The sequence below is a fragment of the Plecotus auritus genome, assembly GCF_963455305.1.
Source record: "Plecotus auritus genome assembly, chromosome: X".
NCBI lineage: Eukaryota > Metazoa > Chordata > Mammalia > Chiroptera > Vespertilionidae > Plecotus > Plecotus auritus.
The window spans coordinates 108440841-108466486 of record NC_137784.1 but is presented as its reverse complement, the minus strand read 5'-3'; the positions used below and the strand labels follow the sequence as shown (position 1 = coordinate 108466486).

The following is a 25646-nucleotide window of genomic DNA, read 5'->3' as shown; positions in this document are numbered from 1 at the left end:
CATGTTCAGAAGAAGGAGAACCCTGAATGAGTGTTGAGGAGATACCTACACTCATGCACACACAGGAAGTTGCCAATGCCATGGCCTGTTCCGTGACCATAATTGAGTCCAACTTCCCACAAGGCTTTGCGGGCAAAGGCTTCCAACATTGGTCCTGGAAGAGAGATGGCCCCCAGTCAGTCTGCTGGACCCCAAACTATTCACCTTGCTGCTTTCTTGCTCTCTTGTTTCAGAGCCAACTACCAGGATGTTGCCTGTGGAGAGGGGCCGCTGAGAGGCAGGTAAGCCTGTACTATCTCCAGCACACCTTACGTCGTACCCATTATCTGGACTGATGACTTTATTACAATTTCTCCACATCTGTCAAGACACCTACTTCCTCCAGGAATCCTCCCATGACTCCTGCAGCCCACACTAATCTCCCCAACCTAAGCTTAGATTAAGAGGCAGGAGTCCTGGGTTCAAAGCCTGGCTCTCTTAGTGACTCTCTGTGTAACCTTGGGCAAATCACTTTCCCTCTCTAGGCTGGGTTTTCTTATATCTATACAACCTATGGGTTATGATATAATCCCTTCCCCCCAGTAACTTTGCCAGGGTGCTGGTCTGAGTCTAGTGAAATCAGTGTCTAAGACTCTGGGTCCAGCCTGGTCTCTGAAACCTACCTGATGTACCAGCAGGAAAGATGAGTCTGGACAGATCGATATTTCCTATCAACACGCGGGTATATGCCTCCTGATTGGGGTGGGAGGAGAGGGAGAAATAGGTGGAACACAAGAAGGGGAGCCCGAGAGTTTTCAGCTGTTTGGCCTGTGTATATGCAGGTGTGTGGGCCCAGACCTGTTTCTGTTGTGTGTGTGTGTGTGGGGGGGGGGGTGTTGGGAGGGAGGTGAATGTTCATGTGTGGTCACCCAGGTTCTAGAATATGCCCAGAGGTGGCTGAGGGGGGCCTGTCCAAAGCTTGGTGCATGGGATGCTTGTAGATGATGGTGAGCTAAGACAGTGACAGCAGGGGTTTGGGAGGCAAACTCTTTGGGCTGGAATCCTGACTTGGCCACTCACAAACTCTGAACCTTAAGAAAGCACCTTTAACCTCTCTAGGTCTCACTTTCCTCATTTATGATGGGATAACCACAGTATTAGCTCATAATGTTACTGGGAGGAGTAGGGAGACTTCATGCACGTAAGGTGCTGAGTAAATGCTCAAAATGAGGTCAGCACCCTTATTACCATTATCATGATCATCCTTTAGTTTTTTTAAGGTTTTGAATTTGGGTTGGGGTCTGTTAATGTGCCAGGTCAGCCTTGTTTGGTCAGGGCTGTTACCTTGTGCAAAAATAAAGGAAAGTGGTCCTAGCTGATTTGGCTCAGTGGATAGAGCATTGGCCTGTGGACTGAAGGGTGCCGGGTTTGATTCCAGTCAAGGGCACATGCCCAGATTGCGGGCTTGATCCTTGGGAGGGGACATGCAAGAGGCAGCCAATCAATGGTTCTCTCTCATCACTGATGTTTCTATCTCTCCCTCTCCCTTCCTCTCTGAAATCAATAAAAAATATGTTAAAAAAAAAAAGAAAGGAAATTGGGCTGACAGCAGCCTCTTTTCCTGGTCGGGCTATGTAGCAATGTGTTGAGTCCCCTTCAACACACACACACACACACACACACACACACACACACGTTTTTCATCTCGGGCAGGACAGCCTAGGGCAGCAGATTCAACCCACTAAACTGTGAGCTCCTTGAGGCCTAACCAATGCTGACATTTTCGCTGTTTCTAGCACAATGCCTGAACCACAGTCTGCTTCCTGAATGCATGAATGCAGCCCCTCTGCTCCCACCTTCCCCAGAGGCCCCCTAGTGAACATAGATGAGGTCCCAGCCTCTGCACCAAGCAGACCAGCCCTCACTGCTTCCTGAAAAGCCCCAGCTCCTTTCCACCTCTGAGACTTTCCTCCTGGAATGCCTTTCTTCCTCCTTTCTGCTGAGCACAGAGCTAGGCACACAGACAGCACCAAGTAAATATTTGTTCATTGATTTCCTGAAATGAGATGATGATAAGCTTGGGCACATATAAACGAATGCCATTCACATAATGGTTATGGACTACTTCCAATGAGAGCACACAGGCAGCCACACAGATTATGAAGTTCTTTTGGTGACCTGAAACATCTCTGGGGAAAAACCCGGGAACACTGGGTTTTGTGGTACTAACTTGCTGTGTGAACGTGGGCAAACTACTTAACCTCTCTGGGCCTCAGATTTGATAAAATGAAAGGGCTCTTAGTAGAGTGATCTCTTGGGTGTCCCCAGAATGAGGATAGGTAGGGGAATCTAGGTCTAATGCTTACCTTTTGGAAAGCAGACGGGGTGCCCCAGTGGACTGTTCTGGTGATGTCTGTGGTTCCGCCCCTGTGTAGAAGGAAAATCAACATGTCCAGCTCTGCTGAACATCTGGGGGTAGGGATCGTGCCTGTGTGCTTCCTGTGTGCTCTCAAGGAGGGTTTGAGTGGCAGGGCTGGGACAGGGGTGGGGTGGGTGTTGAAAGGAAGATAACTGCCATCAACAAATGCCCATCTTCAGCATTTACGGGTGAAGGAGCTGCAAAGCTATCAAGATCAAATTACTATATTGTCGGGCAATCCTAATTTTTTCACAAAGAGCTCCCCATTCTGGCTCTTTTTAAACTTGGCTCACTCTAAAAGCAAGGCTTCTTTCACGCCTGGCCAGCGTGGCTCAGTGGTTGAGTGTTGACCTATGAACCAGGAGGTCGGATTTGATTCCCAGTCAAGGCACGTGCCCAGGTTGCGGGCTCTATCCCTAGTGGGGGACATGCAGGAGGCAGCTGATCAATGTTTCTATCTCTCTCTCCCTCTCCCTTCCTCTTTGCAATCAATAAAAATATACTTAAAACAAAAATAAAAGCAATACTTCCAGGCTTTGTGAGAGGTGGGAGGGGATTGTCCCATTTTTACAGACTGGGAAACAGATCCAGAGACATCATAACACGCACACATCGAGATAGTTATTTACTATCCATAGAACACTTTTGGCAGCTCCCTTGGAAGGGAGATACAGCAGGTTTCATTCTCTCCATTTCACAGATGAGGCAATTAAGGCTGGGAGGCCCTGTCCCTCTCTGAGCCTCAGTGAAGCCAGCCCTGAATCAAGCACTCACTCTCCACACAGTTGCTCTACTGTAAACATGGATCTGGCCCAGGAATTTGCTCAGAGTCCCAGTGAACTGAAGCCAGAAGCCAAAAGGCTGACTTCAAACCACCAGCTGCAGCTGTTCTCCCAGGATGGCCCTTGTGGCCACCCTGGGAGTCGGGGAGGGGAGAAATTGTCCCAGGGCCCTGGGGACTCCTCCTTGGGAGCAGGACACAGGGTGTGGCAGACTTCTTCAGAAGGAGAGAAGAAGTGAGGTGACTGACCATTTCCCTGGCCTCACCCTGCTCTGAGCATGCCCCAATCCAGCAACGCCCCACAAATTCACTTCCCCTTTGCACACTAGCTGTGCCCAGTACACAAAGAGCCACGCTGGTCACTAAGAAAGGCTGCTGGGCTGAGTGCCTGCTCTTCTGGCTCCCAGGGCTGCACTCAGAACATGCGAAATGCCTTTGTCATTAGCACATTCACCATTTCTACAAGATAGAGGATGACAAACTGTTCGAAGCTACTCCTCCATCAGTCCCAGCACCACTTCTTTTCCCCAGTTCACTTGCTTCCTAGATGATAAGGGAAACTCTTCCAGCTCCTCTCAGCTCAGCTCCTGTGTGAATGATTGGTTACATATTTGGAAGGAATGGGGTTAGCCTGTTCTGCATGGCTGGCATATCCGGGTGTTCAGGGTGTGCACTGTGTAAGGGTAACACATCTAAAGGAACAACATTCACTTCATGGTTCTGTACTAATTTTAATGAGAGCACACAGGTAGACACACAGATTGTGAAGTGGTGCAGGGGCTACAGAAACCTCTTACACAGAAACATCTTACAGCGAAACATTGATCTGCTGCCTCCTGTGTGGCCCCCACTGGAAATTGAGCCCGCAACCTTGCCAGTGTGGCTCAGTTGATTGGGCATTGTCCCATGCACCGAAAGGTTGCTGGTTTGATTCTTATATGCTTTCACATGCCCAGGTTGTGGGCTTCATCCCCATGTGGGGCGGTGCAGGAGGCAGCTGATCAATGTTTTGTTCTTGCATCATTTAACTCTCGCATCAATGCTTCTCTCTCTCTCTCCCTCTCCCTATCCCTCTCTCTAAAAATCAATGAAAAAATCTTTAAAAAACAAACAAACATAGGACAGTGCCCTACATGTGGTTGTGCATGCACTCAGAGGAGCACACACAGACACATACCCATGCTCTGGGTGTCCCCTGAGGTTGCTTCTCTTGTGGGCCTGTTGCTTTTGGATTCTGCCCCTAACCCCAACCTGACATGGTCACCTCACCCATGCAGGTGGGAGGGGAGGGGGCTGAGGAGGATGCATGACCTGGTGGTGTGTGCATGAGTGGGTGAGAGTATGGGTACACTGTTTGTGCAGCAAAGCAGGGCTGCTAAGCATGCCTGTTCAGACTGTGTAATAATATGTGGGTCTAAAAACATTTTATTTGAGCCAGAGGAATCATCCTGATTCTCACTGAGGTGCTGCATGGGCAACCTTACTGTTTTGGTCTCTGTGTGTTTCCCACTGTTCAGAAACACCCCCCACCCCCACCCCCACACACACACCAGTGTAAAAATGAGAAGGCTCATTCAATGCAGGCCTCTCCTTTCTCAGATGAGGAATCCATGACCAGGATGGGAAAGCTTTGGCCAGCTATTGGCCACCCAGGGTGTCTGGGCTGAAACAGCCAGGCCAGAGCGTGGTAGGGGCTACATACCAGTATTGTCCCCCAGAATCCACCAGGTACATCTCATCTGAAGTCAGCTTGCGGTGTACCTCCTTTGATGGGCTGAGAAGGGGAGAGATGCTGAAAAAAGGAGCAGCCTATCCCTGTGTTGGGTGGGGTGGGGGTCCTCTATGAAAGCAGAGGAATCCCCTCACCCCTGGGGGCTGGACTTCCAGGTTGACTCCTTTGGTGAAGTCAGTATCTCCCAAAGGGCCCTAGGAAAATCCTTAGCTTCTGCCACTAATGTCCTCAGCATGTATCTGTTTATCCTGCACTTCACAAGAAAGGCCCTGGTCTCCAGGGAGGAGAGAAGGAAAGAGCCCAGAATGTGGGGGCTGGGAGAACCACAGAGAGCACCCACTGCAGTCATCACCTTTTACATAAGGAGAAACCAGTCTGCAGAGGCCAAGGGAGTTGCAAAAGCCACGGGGTAAAGCGGGGAGGGAGCTGGGCCTGGACTCTTTCTCTAACTTCTTGCTGCCTCCTAGAGCAGAGGGCTCTGAGGAGCCAAGGTGCAGGTACTCAAGGATGGAGCTAGAGAGCAAGGTTTGGTAGGGCTGAGGAGTTCTTACCTAGGCCAAGGCAGATGAGGACTTGGGAGATGCCATGGGAGGGAATTCTGGGATAGGCTAGATTGGCCCTTGGAGGATGTCTGACTTAGCCTTGTTGTGCCAATTCCAGGCTGAGGCATCTGGTCAGTTTGACCCCCCAAATTTCATCAGGCAGGCCTACAGGTGTTTATGTCCTATGGAGCCAAACATTTGGCCAGCCTACATCTTGGGCCCATCTTAGTTGGTTCAAGCTGAATGAATGGGCCTTTCTCACCACGGGCTTGCGAGCTTTAAGAATTAACTAACATAAATAACTCACAGGACACCAAGGAAAAGCATCCAGCATCAGCCCTGCTTCCCTTTCAGATCCCTTAGCCATAAGTGCTCACAAAGTCACAGCCCCTTGGGGGAAAATTGCTCAGGCCTTTTAATTCTAAGGAGACATTCCACCCCAAACCTACCCACTAGGCCCCACTCCCTACCCCCAGCCCCCACGGTGCTAAAGGCCTCAAAGTTTAAATATGGACTCAGGTCCCAGAGCATTGCTTCCTCCACCCCCACACTCCCTGCTCATACACTGGGATCCCTAGAAAATTCTTTTTCCTGAAGTACCTGTAGTGGGCCAGGGCAGCATTCAGACCACTAGCAGAGATGGTTTGGAAACTGGGTCCAGAGGAAAACTCTTCTTCTCTGCAAAGTACAAGGCAGGAATGGTCAATGAATGGGCCCAAGATATCAAACAAGGGCAAATGAAGGTCACAGCTGCCTCTACCTCAGCCAGACTCTCCCAGTCCCACCTCTTGGTTCTATCTTCCCAAGTCCTGACCTGCCACTTATAGAGCACTCAAGGTCAGAGAAAGAGGGACTGTACACACTAGTTATTCCTCCTCCACCTCCATTTTACAGATGGGGAAACCAAGGCCTGTATGACCCACAGTATGTTCATGGTAAAGCAAGAGTGAAGAAACCTAGTTCCCTGTATTTAAAAATTTCCTTAGCCTGGGAGCAGCATCCTTCACCTCAAACCTACAGCCTGCCTATGACCTGGTGCTCTCAGGAAACCTCCATCTTCATCTTAATATTCTCAAGTGGTCCAGGGGCAAATAGACCTGAATCAGCTATCCCCAGGGAGAATGGGCTATGCCTGAAGCAGACACTAGGGGGTGATATTGGGTTGTGGCCCTTGAAGTTGTTCTACTGTCAGCTGGGGCTGGAGAATGTCATCCAACACTCGCTGCCCAGCTCCAGGACCACCCAAGAACGGTCACTCCTAGTTCCAGAGAGGCCCCCAAATACAAGGAGGGACTTCCTCCCCGCAAAGTATGGAGACCAAGTCCCCCTCCCTTCCCCATCCCCACATTAAAAGATAGCCAAAAAGGACAGCCGAGGTCCTTCACCTTCGGAGTTTGTCCAGCATCTCTGCCCCTGAGAACTCGTCCACTATGCCTTTGGGCACGTTCTTCTCCAGCCAAACCAAGTATCGGATCAACGACACGGCATCCCGCACCTGGAACAGGGCAAGCAGAGAAACCGGCTGAGGAACAGTCTCAATCAAGGCTCCGAGATGATGAGACCAGGTGGCTGGTCTGGGAACTGAACTTTAAGAACATGAGGGTTTCACCAGCTATCCTATCTAATAAAAGGTTAATAAGCAAATTAACCATCACTCCGTCACAAAGATGGCGGAGCCCATAGCCACAATATGGTGGCCCCCAGTCCTTTCAGCCCTGCCGGAGTCTCCCAGTCCCGGGAGGGGGGGGGGGCGGGGCGCGGCTGCTGAGAGCGGGCAGTATGAGCAGCCTGGCAGAATGCTTGCCTCATCTCCATGCAAGCGTTCCACCCTGGCCGTGGAGGGCCTCTGGGCAGCGGGCACAGAGTGGCCGGGGTTGGGGGAAGATGCTTGCGTCATTGCCCCAGCGACAAGGCAAGTGTTCCGTGCCTGGCTGCAGATGGGCCTCTGGCCAGGCTGTGGAGCATTCCGCGCCTGGCCACAGATAGGCCTCTGGGCCGCGGAGAGACTCTGGGCAGTGGGCGCGAAGTGGCCAGGCCCCACAGAGAGCTACTGGTGCACGGATTTGTGCACAGGGCTACTAGTTTGATAATATGAAGGGATTCTTGTTAGTGTTTATGTATGTGATCACAGGGTGGTGATGTTTTGAAGAGTCCTTGTCTTTTAGAGATATTTACTGATGTGTTGACAGAAGAAAGGATATAATATCTGGAATTTGCTTTAAGTTCACCCAGCAGCAGAGGGTGGGGAGTGAAGGAGATGAATATGGGTTTGCAGACAAAATGGAATTGGCCATAATTGATGACAGTTGAAGCTCAGTGATGGTGTATGGGAATCATTATGCCATTTTCTCAATTTTCACATATATTTAAGATTTTTCCATAAGAAAAGGTTTTTTAAAATGAGCTGAGTCATCCTCTTACCACGGTGAGAAAATAATTACAGTGAACACTTATTTAACACTTGGAATGTGCCTGATGGTGCTCAAAGCAATACATATATCACTTAATATAATTATATGTATATAATTATATATAATTACAAATTTATATAATCATCTGATTATTACATATTTGCATAATTATATATTTATGTGTATATACACATTATATGTATGTAAATGTATGTACATACATTTATATAATACGTAATTATCTATACTAATAAAAGGGTAATATGCTAATTAGACCGGGAGACCTTCCAGGATACCTTCCGGACGTCCTTCCGGACAAAGCCATGGTGGCGGGGCCGAGGTAGAGGCGGTTAGGGGAGATCAGGCCAGGAGGGGAGGGCAGTTGGGGGTGATCAGGCCGGCAGGGGTGGCCAGTTGGGGGCAAGCAGGCTGGCAGGAGGGGCAGTTGGGGGTGAGCAGACCAGCAGGCAGAGTGGTTAGGGGTGATCAGGCAGGCAGGCAGGTGAGCGGTTAGGAGCCAGCAGTTCCAGATTGTGAGAGCGATGTCCAACTGCTGGTTTAGGCCCGATCCCACAAGGTGTCCCAGATTGGAGAGGGTTCAGGCCGGGCTGAGGGACATCCCCCTCTCCCCCCCGTGCACGAATTTCGTGCACCAGGCCACTAGTATATTATATATTGATTATATAATATAATGAAAATACTTAAACATATATTAATAATTTATTAATATTTAACTGGTATAGCCAGCCCTCTGTAGCCACAGGCTCTGTATTCACGGATTCAACTAACCATGAATCAAAAATATTTGAAAAAGTATTCAGAAAGTCGATCCCTAAACAATACAGTATAACAACTACAAGGTGGGGCAAAAGTAGGTTTACAGTTGTTCATATACAAAATAATACAATAATTAATAAATAATACAAGAATAAACTGTATTTCGTGTACTCACAACTGTAAATCTACTTTTGCCCCACTCTCTATTTACACCACATTTGCATTGCATTAGGTATTATAAGTAATCTAGAGATGATTTAAAATATATGGAAGGAGCCCTAGTCAGTTTGGCTCAATGGATAGAGCGTCGGCCTGCAGACTGAAGGGTCCCGGGTTCAATTCCAGTCAAGGGCACATACCTCTGTTGCAGGCTTCTCCCCAGCCCTGGCCCTGGCCCTGGTTAAGGGTGCATGCAGGAGGCAACCAATCCAAGTATTTCACTTACATTGATATTTCTCTCTGTCTTTCCCTCTCTTCCACTCTCTCTAAAAAATCAATGGAAAAATATCCTCAGGTGAGGATAAATAAATAAATAAATAAATAAATAAAGTATATGGGAGGATGTGTGTAGGTTGTATGCAAACACTAGAACATTTTACATAAGGGACTTGAGCATCTGCAGATTTTGGTATCTGAGGGGGTCTTGGAACCAATCTTCTGTGGTTATCAAGAGGTAACTACTATTGATATTATATGTGTTTTATGTACACATCTATAATAATAAAAGCCTAAGCGACCATCGCAACCAAATGGATGACCAAACAGGCTGTGTGGGGCGACTAGGCCGGCAGGGGCTTAGTGAGGGGCGACCAAACGACTGAGCAGCAGGCTGCATGGGGCAACCAGGCCGGCAGAGGGGGGCAGTGAGGGGCGACCAGGCTGGTGGGGGGGGGCAATTAGGGGCAATCAGGCAGGCAGGTAGGTGAGCAGTTAGGAGCCAGTGCTCCCAGATTGTGAGAGGGATGTCCGACTGCCGGTTTAGGCCCGATCCCCAGGATTGGGCCTAAACCAGCAGTCGGACATCCTCTGAGGGGTTCTGGATTGGAGAGGGTGCAGGCTGGGCTGAGGGGACCCCCCGCCCCCGGGCATGACTTTCATGCACAGGGCCTCTAGTGTATCATAGATAGTATAAGATCTCTATATATAAAAGGCTAATATGCAAAGTGTCCCCTCAGGCGTTCGACCAGGAAAACAAGTTCAATCACTTGCTATGACATGTGCTGACCACCAGGGGTGACGCAGAACATGGCGGGTGACCAGCGGCGACAGCAGCGCACTGAGGGAGTGAGGGAAGGAGGAGGCGGGGGAACCGTGTGGGTGGCAAGGGAAGGAGGAGGCAGGGAGGCGGGGGGGGGGGAACTGCACAGGTGGCGAGGGAAGAGGGAGGCAGGGGGAACCGCACAGTGCCAATGTGCTGGTGGTGAGGGATGAAGGAGGTGGGGAGGCGGGGAACCAAACTGGCCCTGATTGCGAGCCAGGCCTAGGGACCCTACCCATGGATGAATTTTGTATTCTGGGCCTCTAGTATATTATATATTTATTTAATCTTCAAAACAACCCTATGCTGTAGATTACTATTTTAATCCTCATTTTACAAATGAGGTAACTGAGGCCCAGAGAGGTGAAGCCACTTGCCCAAGGTCACCCAGCTAGGAGGTGAGCTGGAGTTTGAACTCTGATACCCTAACTCCAGGGCCTGTGTTCTAAACCACTGTACCATGCCAGGAGTAAGGGAGTAAAGCACTGGCTTATGCCTAGGGATTCTGTGTCCACTTCTGTTTCATTGAAGGGGCTTCTTCAGGCTCCTCCTGCAGGGTCCCCTTTGTAACCCCTCAGACTGGGAGCTCTGAAAAGGCTTTTGTGCCTGCCCATGGACTTACGTGGCTGGCCTTGAGGAGGGTCTGCTCCTTGCTGTTTTTCACCGCCTTGGTTACCATCACTGGGGAGTAGGTTTCTGCTATGACTTTACCCTGTCATGGGCAGAGAAGAAGAGGTCTTAGAACCTTTTCTAAGGCACAGTATGTTTGAAATGGATTGACAAGAAATCCCGACTGAAGGGAGACTTGCCCATCCCTATGGTGGCAATGACTTTTCCTTGTGTGCTTTCTGGCTACTCAGGTCTTTCCTAGTCTTCCATGGCCATCTTAACATTCCCTCCTTTCTGCCCTTCTATCACTCCCTGCCTCTGGATCCCACCAGTGCTCTGGGACAGATCAGAGCCTGCCCCTCACTAGTCGATGGGCTGTTCTGACAGTGTGAGTTTCCTGCCCATCATATCCCAACATCTATCATTTATTGAGCACTTACTGTGTGCTAGGCACTGTGTTTTACATGCGCTATTTCCTCTATAGCTCCTCAGAACAACTCCTCTGAGGTTGGGACTCTTATCGCCATTTACAGGTGAGGGAACAGAGGTCCAGCTTGGATGAGTCAGTTGTCCAAGATCATTGCACAGCCAGTTGGGGCAAAGCCAGGACTGTCTCTGGCTTGACATCCTCAAAGCCTCTGCTCTACCAAGCTGTACTCCCTCTAGCCTCCTTGACAATCACTGAGTTCTCTGTGGACAGACAACTGGTTCTTCTTCCTTCTCTTCCCAGGGAGGCCTAGAAGGGGGCTCACTGCACCATTTCTGACTGACCAACTGCCTGAATAGCTGAGGGACTTATCAGGGCTGGAGTGGGGCAGTGTCTGGCCTGGGCTGGGGCCTGGCAAACCCACCTGGGGTATCACGTTGTAAAATGCATACATAGTATTGCTGGTCCCAATCCAGATCCTCACAGCTCCTGAGGCATAGGCTTGGACGCTGTCATAGACTTGGCTATAATCTTCGAGTTGCACACACAAGGGTCCTGTGCAGCTGGAGTTCAGATACTGCAGGGTCTCGGAGTTAAAGCGACTCTTGTTTACAAATAACCTGAGTAGGGAGGCAAGATCAGGAAGGTCCTGAGAATCTCTAAGGACAACGCAAAGCACCCGAGGCCCTTTGTTGCTGGAGGCCAGGGAGCAGGAGTAGACCAGATTTGGAGTAGGTGGGAACAGTGGTCAAAGGGTCAGGAAAAACTCCAAGCTCATGGAAAGGCTGCATATGGTGGTAGGGTAAGTGGTGGAACAGTGAAGGGTAGAAATGGGAGGAAGTCCAGCACAGCAAGCCAAAGAAAAGCCGTACCTGATGGACGAGTCCGTGAGCAGCGTGTAGGAATAGAAGACGGGGTTATAAGGGATGTCACTACTGCGCAGATTGAAGAGCCCTGGGGAGGAGGAAGGGGACTATGTATGAGGCTGAATTGCCTAAAGCCAGCATATTTGATGCCTATGCCACACTATTTCCTTTGGCACCCCAAAGATTGCCAGCAGCACCCCTGCTTCATCTATCTTTGCGTATTTCTCAGTCTTTGGGGGTGGGGGTGTCTTTGAGGCAGGGATGAGAGCTATGGACCCTTCTCTCAGAAAAATGCAGATGCCCAGCCAGCAGTAAGCACACAGTTTTAGGAGATTCCCAGATTATCTGAAGCCTAGAGCTGGGGTCAGATAAGAAGCCCTGGGCCACACAGGGACAGAACAGAGCTTCACTGGGTGCTAAAGCTGGATGTGTGAGTGCCATGGGATGGGGGCGGGGCTGCTGGGAGGTATTTGCTGAGCCTCTTCCCCTTCATGAGATAGAAACCTTTGCTGTTGTGTTCAGGCCATTCCTCCAGTGGCCTGGGGGTTGGCCCCAGATTGCCCTGGGCTTCCTTGCTGCTTTATTCAGCAGATATGATCTTCCCTCTCCCCTTAGTTCCCATAGGCCAGTGGTCGGCAAACTGCGGCTCTGTTGACTAATGAGTTTGTAGACCACTGACCTAGACTCTCGATTCCAATAATTACAGGCTGTTGTTGTTCCTTGTGATTAAGCCCCATAGGCCATGGCCACAGAGCTCTCAGAAGTGGTGGGCACCTGGTGGCTGGGGGAGGAGTCCTACACTGCAGGGTCCAGGAGGCTTGGGGGTTGGAGGAAGCCAGTCGCCCACATGTGTACTTACAGGCTGTCTCATCAAGCATTGACAGAAGCACAGCAGTTGGGGCCTTGCGATGCTTCTGCATCTGACTACGGATGTTAGATACTTTCTCCTGCCAGGTGCTCCCTAGAAGCAAAGGAGCCCAAAGAAAGCATGAGTAATATACCTTCTCCTTGACAATCTCTGAGTGGGCTCCCTTAGGGCAATAGTTTTTCATTTCTCTAAAAGCAGTGGAACTCTTTCTTTAAACAAACTTCTACTAGCGCAGTCCTTAGGGAAATGGGCTCTGGACCCATGCTATCTGGGTTCAAATCCTAGCTCTGCCATTACTAGCTGGGTGACCTTGGGCAAATTAGTTAGCAGCTCTGTGTCTTATTTTGCACACGTGTAAAATGAGAATAGATCATAATGATAGTATCATTAGGGTTATTATGGGGATCAAATGAATTCATATATAGGGTGTCCCCCCAAAATGTGTACACACACATTGAATAATTACAAAGGCAGTGTTTATTAAAATACATTTGATTTTCAAAATTGAGCTATCAGGCTAAAGTGTGTATACATTTTTGGGGATTCCCTGTATTTAAAATTTTTATTGAATTTATTGTGATGACATTGGTTAGTAAAATTATACGGGTTTCAAGTATATATTGTATTGTGTGTTCACCACCCCAAATCAAGTCTCCTTCTGTCATCATTTATCTCCCTTTACCCTAAATGCATATTTATAATGCGCATAGAATGGTGTACTGGGGTATAGTGAGTCTGATAAAACTTTCTCATCAATAAATATGCATGCAGAACAGAGAGCAGGAGAGCAGCCCTAGTTGAAGGGCAAAAGAATAGGACTGGACCATGTTTAAGCCTCTTCCCTGCAGTAACCCTGGTGCTTAATAAGCCACAGATCTGGTCTTAAGCACTTTTTATACATTGTTTTAATTCTTACTTGGCCCATTTTACAGAGTCTTAGAGGAGGCAAAGTGACTTATCTAGGGTCTTATAGCTGGCAAGGGGTGGAGCTGAGATTTTAACCCAGTTGGTTTGACTACATGGCTCACACTCTTAATCTGTACAGACCTTGAACTATCTTGCTAACATTGTCAGTCTCCAAACCTGTCCTTAAATTCAGTGTCACAGAGCTGTACTTTCTGGAACGCTTGTATCCTGGTCCTAGGACTTTAGTTTTCATCTTTTATTCCTGCTCCTTATAAAGAACCTACCTCTACACAGGGCTAGGAATTTACCCGTAGAAGGTCATAACCCCTTAGTAGGGTCCTAGTTGGGCTCAGAGATTAGCATAAATAACTGGATGCCATTTTAAAAAACTGTGTGCAAACAGCTAAAACAATTCAACAAGAATCAAAGCTTTGGGTATCACACCTTTTTTTTTTTCCTTTTCATTTCCCCCCACTTGGTTATGATACTTTTTAAGGTTTATTTTATTTTATTATGGTAAAATACACGTACCATAAAATGTATCATTATAACAATTTTAAAGTGTACAATTCAGTGGCTTTAAGAACAATCACAAGATTGTGCAACCACCACCACTATCTAATTCCAGAACATTTCCATCATCCCCAAAGGAAACCCTATAGCCCTTATGCAGTCTCTCCCTATTCCACCCTCTTTCAGCCTATAGAAAACACTACTCTGCTTTCTGGCTCAATGGATTTGCCTCTGCTGGATATTTCATAGAAATGGAACCATACAATATGGGGCTTTCTCTGACTGGCTTCTTTCACCTAGAATTATGCTTTCAAGGTTTATGAATGTGATAATTTTTGAGACAAATAATGAAAGAAAATTTAAATTGTCTGATACAGCCCTAGCTGGTTTGGCTCAGTGGATAGAGTGTCAGCCCGAGGACTGGAGGGACCCGGGTTTGATTTTACTCAAGGGCACGTACCTTGGTTGTAGGTTCCCCGGCTCTGGTCGAGGTGTGTGCAGGAGGCAACCAATCAATGTGTCTCTCTCACATTGATGTTTCTCTCTGTCTCTACCTCTCCCTCCCACACTTTCTAAAAATCAATGGAAAAATATCCTCGGGAGAGGATTAACAAAAACAAAACAAAAAGTAATCTGATATATACAGGTATCTTTGAATAACCAACTTTTCAAGTTCTTTCCTTTGCTCCCTCTGCCCTTCAAAACCTATGAATTTCTGGAGAAACAATCTCTCATCTGTATAACTTTAGAGACTCAAGTACTTTATTTTTGGGCTTCCAGGCCCAGCTCTGGCGCCTGATGGCTCTTCCTTGAGGACTAGCAGCCAGTGATGGCTCGGTTTCCCCTCACTTGTGGGACGTGACAAAACTCATGCAAATTGTCTCCCAGTTTCTGGGAGGTTTTCCTCTTTATCCCCTCCCCTTCCCGACATAACCGTGCCCTTCTTTATCTGAACCAGATAAGTTTTATGTTTGATGGAACAGCCTTGGATATAAAGTTTCTTTAAAACCTGCCAAGATGCAGAAAGAATGATTCTATAAGTTACATCAGAATGGATAAAGAAAATTGGACACAATTTTAACTTGTTTCATCAGAGCTGCTATTTTGAAATTTCCCTCCTGCTTTTTTGTCTCCTCTCCAAACAACAAATGTGCATGGACCTGCAAGTGAAAAGGGGCCTCTCAGATTGCCCAATATTCCTAGCAATCCAAGTCCACTGGCCCGTTCAAAATTCCTGGGAAGGTAGAGGGTGGTGGTGGCCAAGACTCTGATTCATAGTCAGTAAGTAGCCTGGTCCCGCCAGGATTTTAGTCACTACTTACAAGAATCATAGAGCACACTGTTCTTTTATGACATATTTAGATGGTGTCAGCAGAGTTTTTGGGGTCACTTAACTTTCCTTTGTAGTCCGGCTGAAACTTGAATCCTAATCTGTGCCATACACTGACCCTGATCTTATTTACTGCCTTTGTCCACCCTGGCCCACCCAACTCCAGCGACCTTAAATCTAAATTACTCATCACAAGAGCGCTGGAACTCAAGGTTTGAATGAGTCAATGGGAGTTGGTCTCCAATACCACATCAGCAACTCATATTGTGTCTTTTCTCTCTTCAAAAGTGTGTGTTATTTTTCATCTTTCTCTGACTCCCTTGTTTTCTCTCTCCCTGCTTTCTATTGCTTCAAATACTAACACTCTTTTATTCCAGCATTTTCTAAATATGGTCTGAGGACCTTTGATTCTGAGTCACATTTGAGAGGGCTCAGAAATCTGCATTTTAAACAAACATCCCAGGCAATTGGGGTGGACATGAAGTTTTGAGAACCATTGCTTTGGTACCTCTCAGGACAAATTTTTTTTTTTTCAGTTAAAGTAGCAGCAGCAGGGGCCTGTGTTGCTACATGGTGGGAAGGAGAACTGGCTTGAGGATTCACCTGTGAATGCCTCCTGCAGGACATAAATGGGCTGGCTTGGAACTGGAGGCCTCTTTGAACCCCATACCAGGTCCACAAGGTTGGTTGTGATTGGCACCAGCTCTCTGTCAGAGCCTTGGAGGGCTGTGTCATAACTCTTCCAGGTGCCTGCAGAGACAGGAAGGAGTCACTTGTCCCCTGCCCACTTAAACCTCAGGAAAAATTGTGACTCAGGCACAATTAGTCTTTATCCAGTCTGTCTCCTGTTCTGCTCCTGTAGCCCTAGCTGTCCAGAGCCTGTCCAAGCAGCCTGGCCCTCCTGAGTCCTGTCTTCTCACCTTCCTCTTTCCACTTTCAAAGGCTAATTTCCCTGAGCCCACCCCAATACTGTTCATAGCCAATTGGCTAAGCTCATCTTATTAAGTAACAGTGGATGTGGGGCCCTCTTTTGGTACTATCCATTTTGACTGAGCTTCAATGTCATAGCCCAAAGGAATGGTGATGTTTAGGTCATTGGAAAGGCTGTCAAAAAAGTCATTTCTGAAGTGGGAGCCTTTAGTACATATTCACAAGGTCTCCATCCTTGGGGTCAGGCTGGCCAGTCAGCTGGGGCCCCAGAACCCAGGGAGCTGCATTCCTAGGGGGGCGGGGAGAACTATGCTTCTTTACTCAGAAGCCCTCTCAACTCCTTTGACCCTTTCAAGCTGCCTTCCAGAAGAGGGCTACCAAGTAAGTGATTCTAGTGCCCTAATTGGTAGAGTTCCAGGTTCCAAAGGGTTGTTCTGGGTTCAAAGACATCTTAGACTATTCATCTGCTAGATCTTAATAGTTCCCTGAGTCTTCTAGGTTAGGTCTCTGCACTCATGACTTTAAAAAGTCTGTATTCATTCTTTTAAATATATTTTCATTACAAAATTCATGAATACATTCTTGTTGCAAAATATTCTGCAAGCACAAGTTCAAACACTATGTCTTTAGTCTCCCTGCCCTTCCTTCTACCAAACTATGCTTCTTTACATCCCAGGGAAGCTGAGTCATCCTCATTGGTGTGGACAAATACAGGGACTGAAGGAAGAACTTACCAATGGAGAAGAGGAGGGGGTCAAAGCCCACATGCCCTCCAGCAGGAATCTCAGTGAGGAGCCAGTTGACAATGGGAATACTGCCAACTTAGGAGAAGACAGGAAGGAACAGAGGTCACCTCCAGGGCCAGCCCCAGACCCTCTAGCCAGGCTTCTGCCCGTGACAGTGCTGCCATGTGTGTCCTCCTTGATAGCAGCCTCAAAGTTTAGGAATGGCCTCGAATTTCCCCTGCTTTCCATAGGGACCCAACTTGGCCTTGAATGTACCCCCTCACCTAGTACACCCAGAACTTACCATAGTCTGGGTTCCAGGGCATAGGGAACAAATCCATGCAGCCCCTTTACCTTCCTTATGGAGCTCCCAATTGCAGTCCATCTCTTGCTCAGCCTGGGTCCAGTAGCGACTGTCAGTCCAGAGACCTGCTTTCCCCATGGTCACTACTGCAGTTCCTGGGGCACAACAAAGAAACTTGGAGGTGAGAGTGAAGGTGAGGGATGTGGTTTTATTAGTGCATGTGCAAGAATCAGCAAGAGAAGCTTGGATTTCATTCAAGGAGCCAGGATCAGGGTGGGAGGCCCCTTCAAAAACTGGGACCTCATATAAGGCCTCTCTACATTTGTGCCTCATTTGGCCATGTGAAGTGATGTTTCCCCTAAAAGGACCAGCAAAGCAATACTTTGTTCCCAAGTGACCCAAGGGAATCAGCAGGCTCCTAGTGGCTAGACATAAGAGTAGGGACTGTCCCAGAAAAGGAGCTCAGGTAGTTCTAGGCTGGGCCTGGCTGTGGCAGAGGCAATGAGCACGGGAAGGAAGCCAGGAGGGCTCTCTGCCTCATGCAGAAGTGTGGCTGGTGGACTATGAGATGTGTGCCCTGGGGAACCTGGTGGAACACCTGCTCTGGTGACCCTTTTTGCTGTGGTGGAGGGGAGGCAGAGTAGTAAGGGGCTTCTGGACACCAGGTTCTGGGGTCTTGGGTGCAGAGAACTAGCCACACCAGGGTACCTGTGACCACCTCTGAGTCAACCAATAGAAGCAATGAGGGCAGGATAATAGTTGTTACCTGAAGACCCTGTAAAGCCTGTCATCCATGTAAGCCTCTTGTCATGTTCACCAATGTACTCACTCTAGGAAATCAACATATTGTTAGCCTTCCTCATGAAATCAGACCTCACAGGAAAGGCTCCCAACCACATCCCAGTTTTATTTTGGTCACATTGATCCAGTCCTAAAAGCCAGGCATACTGGGCACCTCTTCCAGGAAGCACTCTGGAATTCCCCCCAGCTCTTAGGATCTCTTCCCTTAAACAACTATATCTCTTAGGGTCTAAGCCCCACAATCTAGTACTGGAATGTTCTGCAAAGGAGTCTTGAATCCCTGGACAGAATGCAAATTCTGTGCAGTCTGGGATCATGTCTTTTGGTTCTTCTGGGTTCTTCCCTCCAACTGTCACCTTATGTCCCCAGTCTAGCATAGTACACTGAGTCCATCATAAATCATTTCTGCAGAGGGCTTTATACATTATAGTATTTTGATCCTCATAATCCTCAGACACATAGTTCATTATTCCTATATTGCAGAAGAGGAAACTGAGGCTCAGAAGTTCAGACACTTAGCCAAGGTTCTTAGTCTTTCCCAGCAGGTGGACAAACTAATTCAAGTAATCTTATTGACACTAAAATTCCTCCTCTTCCAAATGGGTTTGTGCTGGAAAGGTAGATAGGGTGAAGGGGGAAACAGTAGTGGGAAAGGGTGGGCAGGGCTTTACTTTGGGAAAAGCAGTTCTTCTTCAGACTATATTGTTTCCTGTCTGCTTCCCCTCCCCTAGCCTACATACACCCGAACTTGTGTAGTCTGGGCTCTGGATGATTTCAGTGCCCCATCCATTAGGTTATGAAAAGGGCTGAGCAGGAAGGGAGTTTAGCATTCTTCCAGTACTATTCCAAGACCACATTCTATCCTCCTAAACATTCATTTCAGATCTGCCATCTAGGAAGTGATAAAAATCCATTCTGAAGTTGTTTATAGTTTCATTGCCTGAGGTCAAGATTTGACAATGTCTTCTCTCCTACGTAAAGGATTGCATTCTTTCAGCTGCCTTAAACTCCCATGTCCAAGCTCCCCATTTCCTTCCTTTGCCTGTCAAATCCTTCCTCTGCCTTCATCTTCTGAGTCATTACAATCTCCTGTTTGTGGCCTGTTCTCATAAGCTGATCTGGGGTAGCAGAAAAGGCAAGGATGTGGGGTGGGAGCCATCCCTTACCATGTGGGCATCCGTGTTTGGGATGATGTAGGCAGAGAGATTCTGGGTTTGCATCTGCTGGCGAAGGGCTGTGAGCTGCACTGTGGTATTGACCACAGTAACTGGAAGGTACTGACACGGGACAGAAAGACACCAAGAACACACAGAGACACATATTGTTTAGAGAAAATGATGCCTGGGCCCCCATCATCTGAAGGAGCCACCAGTCTCTTCTTAGGCAGGGCTTTGGGGCTGGTAGGGTGAGTAGGCTGGGCTGGCCTGGAGAAGGATGGGGAAGCAACTGATGTTATGGGTTAGTCTAGATTAAGGTGCATGGGCTGAGCAGATATAGAAGTATTGAAGAGCTTGGAGAGGGACCCTTTGTGAAAATAATTGGACCTTAGCCTAGGATTGTGGGTGAAGTTGCAGGGGACAGTCTCTCTTTGGATATCTTAGAGGTAGCACTACCAATTTAACAAATAAAAATACAGGATTCCAATTCAGTCACATTTGAATTGCAGATAAACAAATAATGTTTTAGTGTAAGTATGTCCCTTGCACTATTTAGGGCATACTTATGTAAAATATTATGCATTATCTTAAATTCAAATATAACTTGGCATTCTGTATTTCATCTGGCAAACCTACCTCAGAGACTTTTTCAAGTTTCCATTCACTGGTTTCAAATGGCAAAGGAGAGTGAATGAGTAACCCCAGGAGTTTGGGACATTGTCCGGAAAGATCCCCTCCAAGCCAGACAGTTTTTAAAGGCTGCTTTATCTTTAAAATAAAGTGTGGGTTTTTTATTTGTTTATTTTGCTTTGTTTTGCCTTCTACTCCACAATATATCCATGTTTGCTTTTAAGGAAAAGTAATGTGGCTGGCCCACCCACCTGTCAGCCCCAGTGGGCTCATAAAGTTGACAATGCAAGCAGATGTACTCCTGAGACTTAGCGGATACTGGCAGGCCCACTAGCTCTCACCTTTTGGCCTACCCCTACCTGGGGAAGCTCTTTTACCTATTTTGGTTTGGGAAAGAATCACTTTGGTGTCCAGCCAAGAAGCTAATGATTTTTCTGCTCTAATCTATTGGGCCTTCTCTAAGTCTTCACACTCTAGGTCCCCCTCTCTTGCCCTTCCATTGGCTCTTCTAACCTTCTGTCTTCCTCCCTCCTCCCTTCTTTGACTTCCCTTTTGCTGTTCCTCTAGAATTCTTGTTTTCTTTCCTCCCAGCTTCCTCCTGGCCTCTGCCTAGACTCAATCAAAGGTTAGCTGCGGGCCTCCTATCCACTTTCTTTCCGCTTATCCCTCCCTCTGGTGGGGCTGTCCAGGTCCAAGCCAGGACAGAAGTAGATAGTCTGCTGTAGGAATGGGTGGGAGGGAAGGATGAGGTGTGAATATCAGACACCTGACAATGTGCTGCCCTTCCTGAGGGATGTTAATCAGAAACAGTGGCCCCAAAGTCCAGAAATCAGAAGACAGGCTGGTAGAGGGAGAGGCTAGCAACTGAACCAATGCGGGAGGGGGAGGATGATGGGACCTGTTGCGTGGGCTAAGCCAGGGCCTCACATGAGGGCTCGTTGAACAGTTTCTCACGTTCTCTCTTCTCAGGTCCACTGGCTTTGCATGGCCCCAGGCACAAACTAGAAAACAGGAGAAAAATCCAGGGTCACTTGGCGATCAGATAATTTCGAGAGAGCACAGGGACATGTTCTCCCAACCCTCCTTCCTGTCCCTGCAGACCCTCTATCGTTTGAAAACACACAATGCTGTCCAACTCTCCTTGAGGATAAAAATAATCACATTTCATAGGAAATCAGAATGAATTGGTTGGCAACCTGGGTCACAATAAAAGAAACCTGATCCATTGACAAGTGATTGCCACTTGGGGAAAGGTTTTAGTGCTCATTAAATCAAATTTTTCCTTCTAATCTAATTGGGTCTCTTCAGGTTCTACTGAACTGGAAAAGTTGTATGTAAATTAAATTTTTGTAATCAAATTTTCTTTGAAATGCTCTAGACTCTAGAGGATCTCACTAAATAATCACCCTACCTTCATTTTACCCTTCTATAAATCTAATTTCATATACATTGGGTTTACTTAAACTCAAGGCCCACTTGTATCATCTATATATATAAAAAGCCAGTGACCATAATGGCCATAACAACCTTAACTACTGGTCGCCATGACACCCACTGTGGCCAGAGAACCAGCTGATCTATACTGAACCCCTCCCCTCTGCCAGCCTGCCCCTGATTGGACTCTCCACCCCCATTAAGAGCAGAGCCAGCTGGCCAAATGCTCCCTCTCTTCTCCACCCCCCGCCCAGCCCCAGCCAGCCCTACCCCCGATCAGCCTGCCCCACCACATAGGCCAGCAGCCCCTCTCCCTGACCAGCCCAATAGGGGCGGGCTGGCCAGCCAACCTCCCACAGCCCCTCCCCAGGCTGGCCCCATCCCCTATGGGCCCCCACCACCTCGATCGGCCTGTAGCCTTTCCCCCTGGCCAGCCCTGCCCCTGATTGCTCTACCGCCACCCCAATAGGGGTCATGGCCGGCCAACCAATCTCCTGCAGCCCCTCCCCCCACCCAGCCCCACCCCAGATCGGCCCCCCCACCCCGATCAGGGGCAGGGCCAGTCAGCCAACCACCCAAGGCCCCTCCCCCAGGCCTCTGGCCCCCTATTGGCACCCCCCACCCCATTTGGGGGCAGGGCTGGCCAGCCTAGCGCCCACAGCCCTTCCCCCATCTGGCCCAGCCCTGATCAGGCTCCGATTGGGGCGGGCCTGCTGGCCAGCCTCCTGCCATCTCCTCCTCCCAACAGGCCCAGCTCCAATCTTCCCGAATTCATGCATTGGGCCTCTAGTTTCATATAATTCAATTCTCTGCCTATCATTCCAGGCCAGTTTGAAGTATGTAAGACAGGCAATCTCAGTCTGACATCATCACCTGGTGGGAAAAGGTGGGTTAGCATTAAAGAGCTCCTACTTTGGGCCAGACACTGAAGTCAACAATTTATTATAGCATCTCATTTGATACCTGTAGCAATTCTGTAAGGTGAGTATTATTGTTTACTTGTTATAGAGGAGGAAGCTGAGGCCCAGATCAGTTTAGTAACTTGACCAAGTTTTTCCACAGTAAGTCAGTGGTAGGTCAGTGGTTTGAATCTGGGCCATTAGAGTACAAAAATCCAACCATGGAAGGATAGTGCCACAGAAGGGACAGAGTGCACGGAGAGACTTAGTTTCCAACATGGGCTGTGCCCCAAATTTAGTGTGATCCAAGTAGGATCGCCAAGTACTCAGAGTGAACATTTCCTAAGTGCCTACTGTATGCCAGGCGCTGGGTTAAATCCGACAGGCTCTGGGCCTTAAAAGTCCAGTGGTCTCTGATAGTCTGTTCCTCTAGCACCTCACCTTTAAAAAATATTTTCATTGATTTCAGAGAGGAAGGGAGAGAGAGAGATAGAAACACCAATGATGAAAGAGAATCACTGATTGGCTGCTTCCTGCATGCCCCCTACTGGAGATTGAGCCCGCAACCTGGGCATGTGCCCTGACTGGGAATGGAACCACAACTTTCTGGTTCATAGGTTGACGATAAACCACTGAGCCACATTGGTTGGGATAGCACCCTGCCTTTTGAGAAATAATGGGGGCCTGAGTATGGACACTTCCACTGCACTTTTACTTTCGGAGTGGGTTGAGCTATAGATAGAAGGAGGGTGACTAGGGTTTAACATCATGAATGCCCTGCCTGGTTGTCTTGGTCTTATAAACTCAAGGGGGAGATTAAATCTTATTGATTTAAGATAATTAATCCTCATTTCTGCAGGAGCAGATCTCTGACAAAATGGTGGTGCTAAGATGCCAACATAAAAAGCAAGACTCAGCCAACCTATGTCCTGCTTTCTGAGGCCCAGGCTGTGGTTCCCAAGGGTAGGCTCTGCAGCCAAATCATTCTGTGGTCCCTGACACAAGGCCTGGCACTGGAGAGGTACTCAGGAACTGGGCACTGAATGAATGAGCAAAGTCCTGCTGACAGAGAGCAAAGGGAAGGAAGACCTCTCTAAAGCTTGAAGTGGAGTGGGTATGGAGGATGCTGAGCTAGGCAGTTCATTGTGACCAAAGAGGACAAATGGGGTACCATAAAGGGTGACAAAGACCAAGCTTTATTTATGCTCCTCCAAGCCCTTTTCTCAATTAGGCCTTGACTTTGGCCTACCATGCCCATCCTGTCCTTGATGGTCCTGAATCTACCAGTCTTAGAAAGAATATTCCTAAGTGAGTTTAGAGAGACTCCCCAACCCTTAATATCTGATTACCTCTTGATATCTGATCAAATTCCTCACTCCCACCCTTGGTATTTGATTACCATGGCCTGCCTTCCACAAGTATCCTATTAAGTCAATTTAGCAAGAATCTCCCTAACCTTGCCTAGCCAGCATGGCTCAGTGGTTGAGTGTCGACCTATGAACCAGGAGGTCACAGTACAATTCCTAGTCAGGGCACATGCCTGTGTTGCAGGCTCAATCCCCAGTGTGGAGCATGCAGAAGGCAGCCGATCAATGATTCTTGCTTATCATTGATGTTTCTATCTCTCTCTCCTTCTCCCTTCCTCTCTGAAATCAATTAAAATATATTTAAAAAAGAATCTCCTTACCCTTGATGTCTCCTCTTAGGAATTTCCCATCCATTGACTTCCTTTCTCTGATCATTGGCCATCTTTGTTGTATTCAGAGTTAAGCCCGATCTTCCTCCCCTATTGCAGTGTCCCTATTGCAATAGTCTTGAATAAAATCTTCCTTACTTTTGTTTTTAATTGAGAGAGGAAGGGAGATTAGATAGATAGATAGATAGATAGATAGATAGAGAGGAGAGAGAGAGAGAGAGAGAGAGAGAGAGAGAGAGAGAGAGAGAGGACATTGATCAGTTGCCTCCCACATGTGCCCCGACCAAGGAACGAACCCACAATCTGGGCATATGCCTTGACTGGAAATCAAACCCACAACCTTCTGGTATACAGGATGACACTCCACAACCAACTGAGCCACACAGGCCAGGGCTCTTCCTTACTTTACAAAAAGTGCCAGAATCATTTTTCCCCGTTAACAGGTGGGAATGGAAAGGTGTCAAACCAGACTAGACCTGAGTCTCGAGGGTCTCAAGGACTGGCCCTGGTGTTCTTCCTCAAGACAGAGGGGGGCCAAGAGAAAAAGAAACAACTGGCCCCAGCCCTCACTCCAACCATTCTGGACCTGCCCTCCCGGCGTGAGAGGGGATGGAGAGATCGGGATGCACATACCAGAGAGGAGGACAAGCCAGGGGCAGCAGCCCCAGGAAGCCCAAGCCATGGAGTCTCCAGATGCTGGTGCTGGGTCAATGGAGGGACAGGGGAGAGGGGCAGGTCTCTTCCTTTCCTGGCCTCTTCCTCCAGGCCTTTCCCCCGGCAGGAGCAGCCAGAGGGCAGGGGCTGGTGATATGGAGGTGTCTGGCTGGTTGATGAAGAATCCCCTTCTGGTTTGTTGTTTATGAAGGATCCAGGACTCAGGGTGGGCAGAGAAGCCTCTGCTTGCTACCAGTCTCCTGGAATAAGGTGTGAGCCTGCCCCCGGGGCAGAGTCCAAAGATCTGCTTCTCCAGTCCCCTTTATCTACAGCAGCCAGCCTCTGGCCATTCCTGAATTCTGTCCCCCTCCCTCCGGCAAGCTGTTTCCCATTAGCTCCCCACCCCAGGCTCTGGCTACAATCCCAGTTTTGCTTCCAGATGGAAGTTTATCCTTCCTCCTTCTTTAAGGTGGCCTGTGTCAGAAAAAGCCAGTGACCTCTCTCCCTAGAACCTGGGAAGCCCCACTGCACCCCTCAGGGAAGTTGTTTATAGCTGGACAGTTACTTTCTTGAGCTGCAGTGAGTCCCCTCAAGAAAGCCCACTTTGCAAAATTGCTGCCAGTCCCTGGCAGAGGGTAAGACTGCCTTTTCTTGGGATTGTTAATACCATTCACACCTGAGAGGGGAAAAGGCCCAAAGGCCTGTTTGGAGGGATTAGGGCAGTGGTTCCCAATGTGGAGCACACATTCCATAGGTGGGGCAATTTGATTTTTAAGGGGAGCTATTTGAGAATGAGTTATTAACAGTGAATTTTTTGCATTTCTTATGGTTCTAGGGGCCTCACAGACAGCATATAAATATATATTGTGACATATTTATGCATTTCAGTTCTCTATTATATGTTTTGAAGCTTAATTTTTTACTAGTGGCCCAGTGCACAAAATTTGTGCACATTAAAAGGGGATTAATTAGAGGAAATATTTTAATATTACTCTTTG

The 25646-nt window shown here is 48.1% G+C and overlaps 1 protein-coding gene across 1 annotated transcript in view; it reads right to left on the bottom strand.

Moving 5' to 3' along the window:
- XPNPEP2 (X-prolyl aminopeptidase 2) overlaps positions 1–24676 on the bottom strand; it is a gene marked incomplete at its 5' end in the record, with an annotated part of 30340 nt that extends 5664 nt beyond the window's left edge. Inside the window, 17 exons of the mRNA XM_080652111.1 lie at positions 50–154; positions 663–732; positions 2346–2406; positions 4882–4953; positions 6054–6131; positions 6839–6948; positions 10522–10611; positions 11360–11555; positions 11808–11889; positions 12661–12762; positions 16022–16168; positions 17083–17169; positions 17428–17532; positions 18144–18207; positions 19345–19455; positions 20893–20966; positions 24628–24676. Of these exons, the coding sequence (XP_080508237.1) occupies positions 50–154; positions 663–732; positions 2346–2406; positions 4882–4953; positions 6054–6131; positions 6839–6948; positions 10522–10611; positions 11360–11555; positions 11808–11889; positions 12661–12762; positions 16022–16168; positions 17083–17169; positions 17428–17532; positions 18144–18207; positions 19345–19455; positions 20893–20966; positions 24628–24676 (1603 nt within the window). The remainder of the gene's footprint in view (positions 1–49; positions 155–662; positions 733–2345; positions 2407–4881; positions 4954–6053; positions 6132–6838; positions 6949–10521; positions 10612–11359; positions 11556–11807; positions 11890–12660; positions 12763–16021; positions 16169–17082; positions 17170–17427; positions 17533–18143; positions 18208–19344; positions 19456–20892; positions 20967–24627) is intronic.
- Positions 24677–25646: the final 970 nt, after the last annotated feature.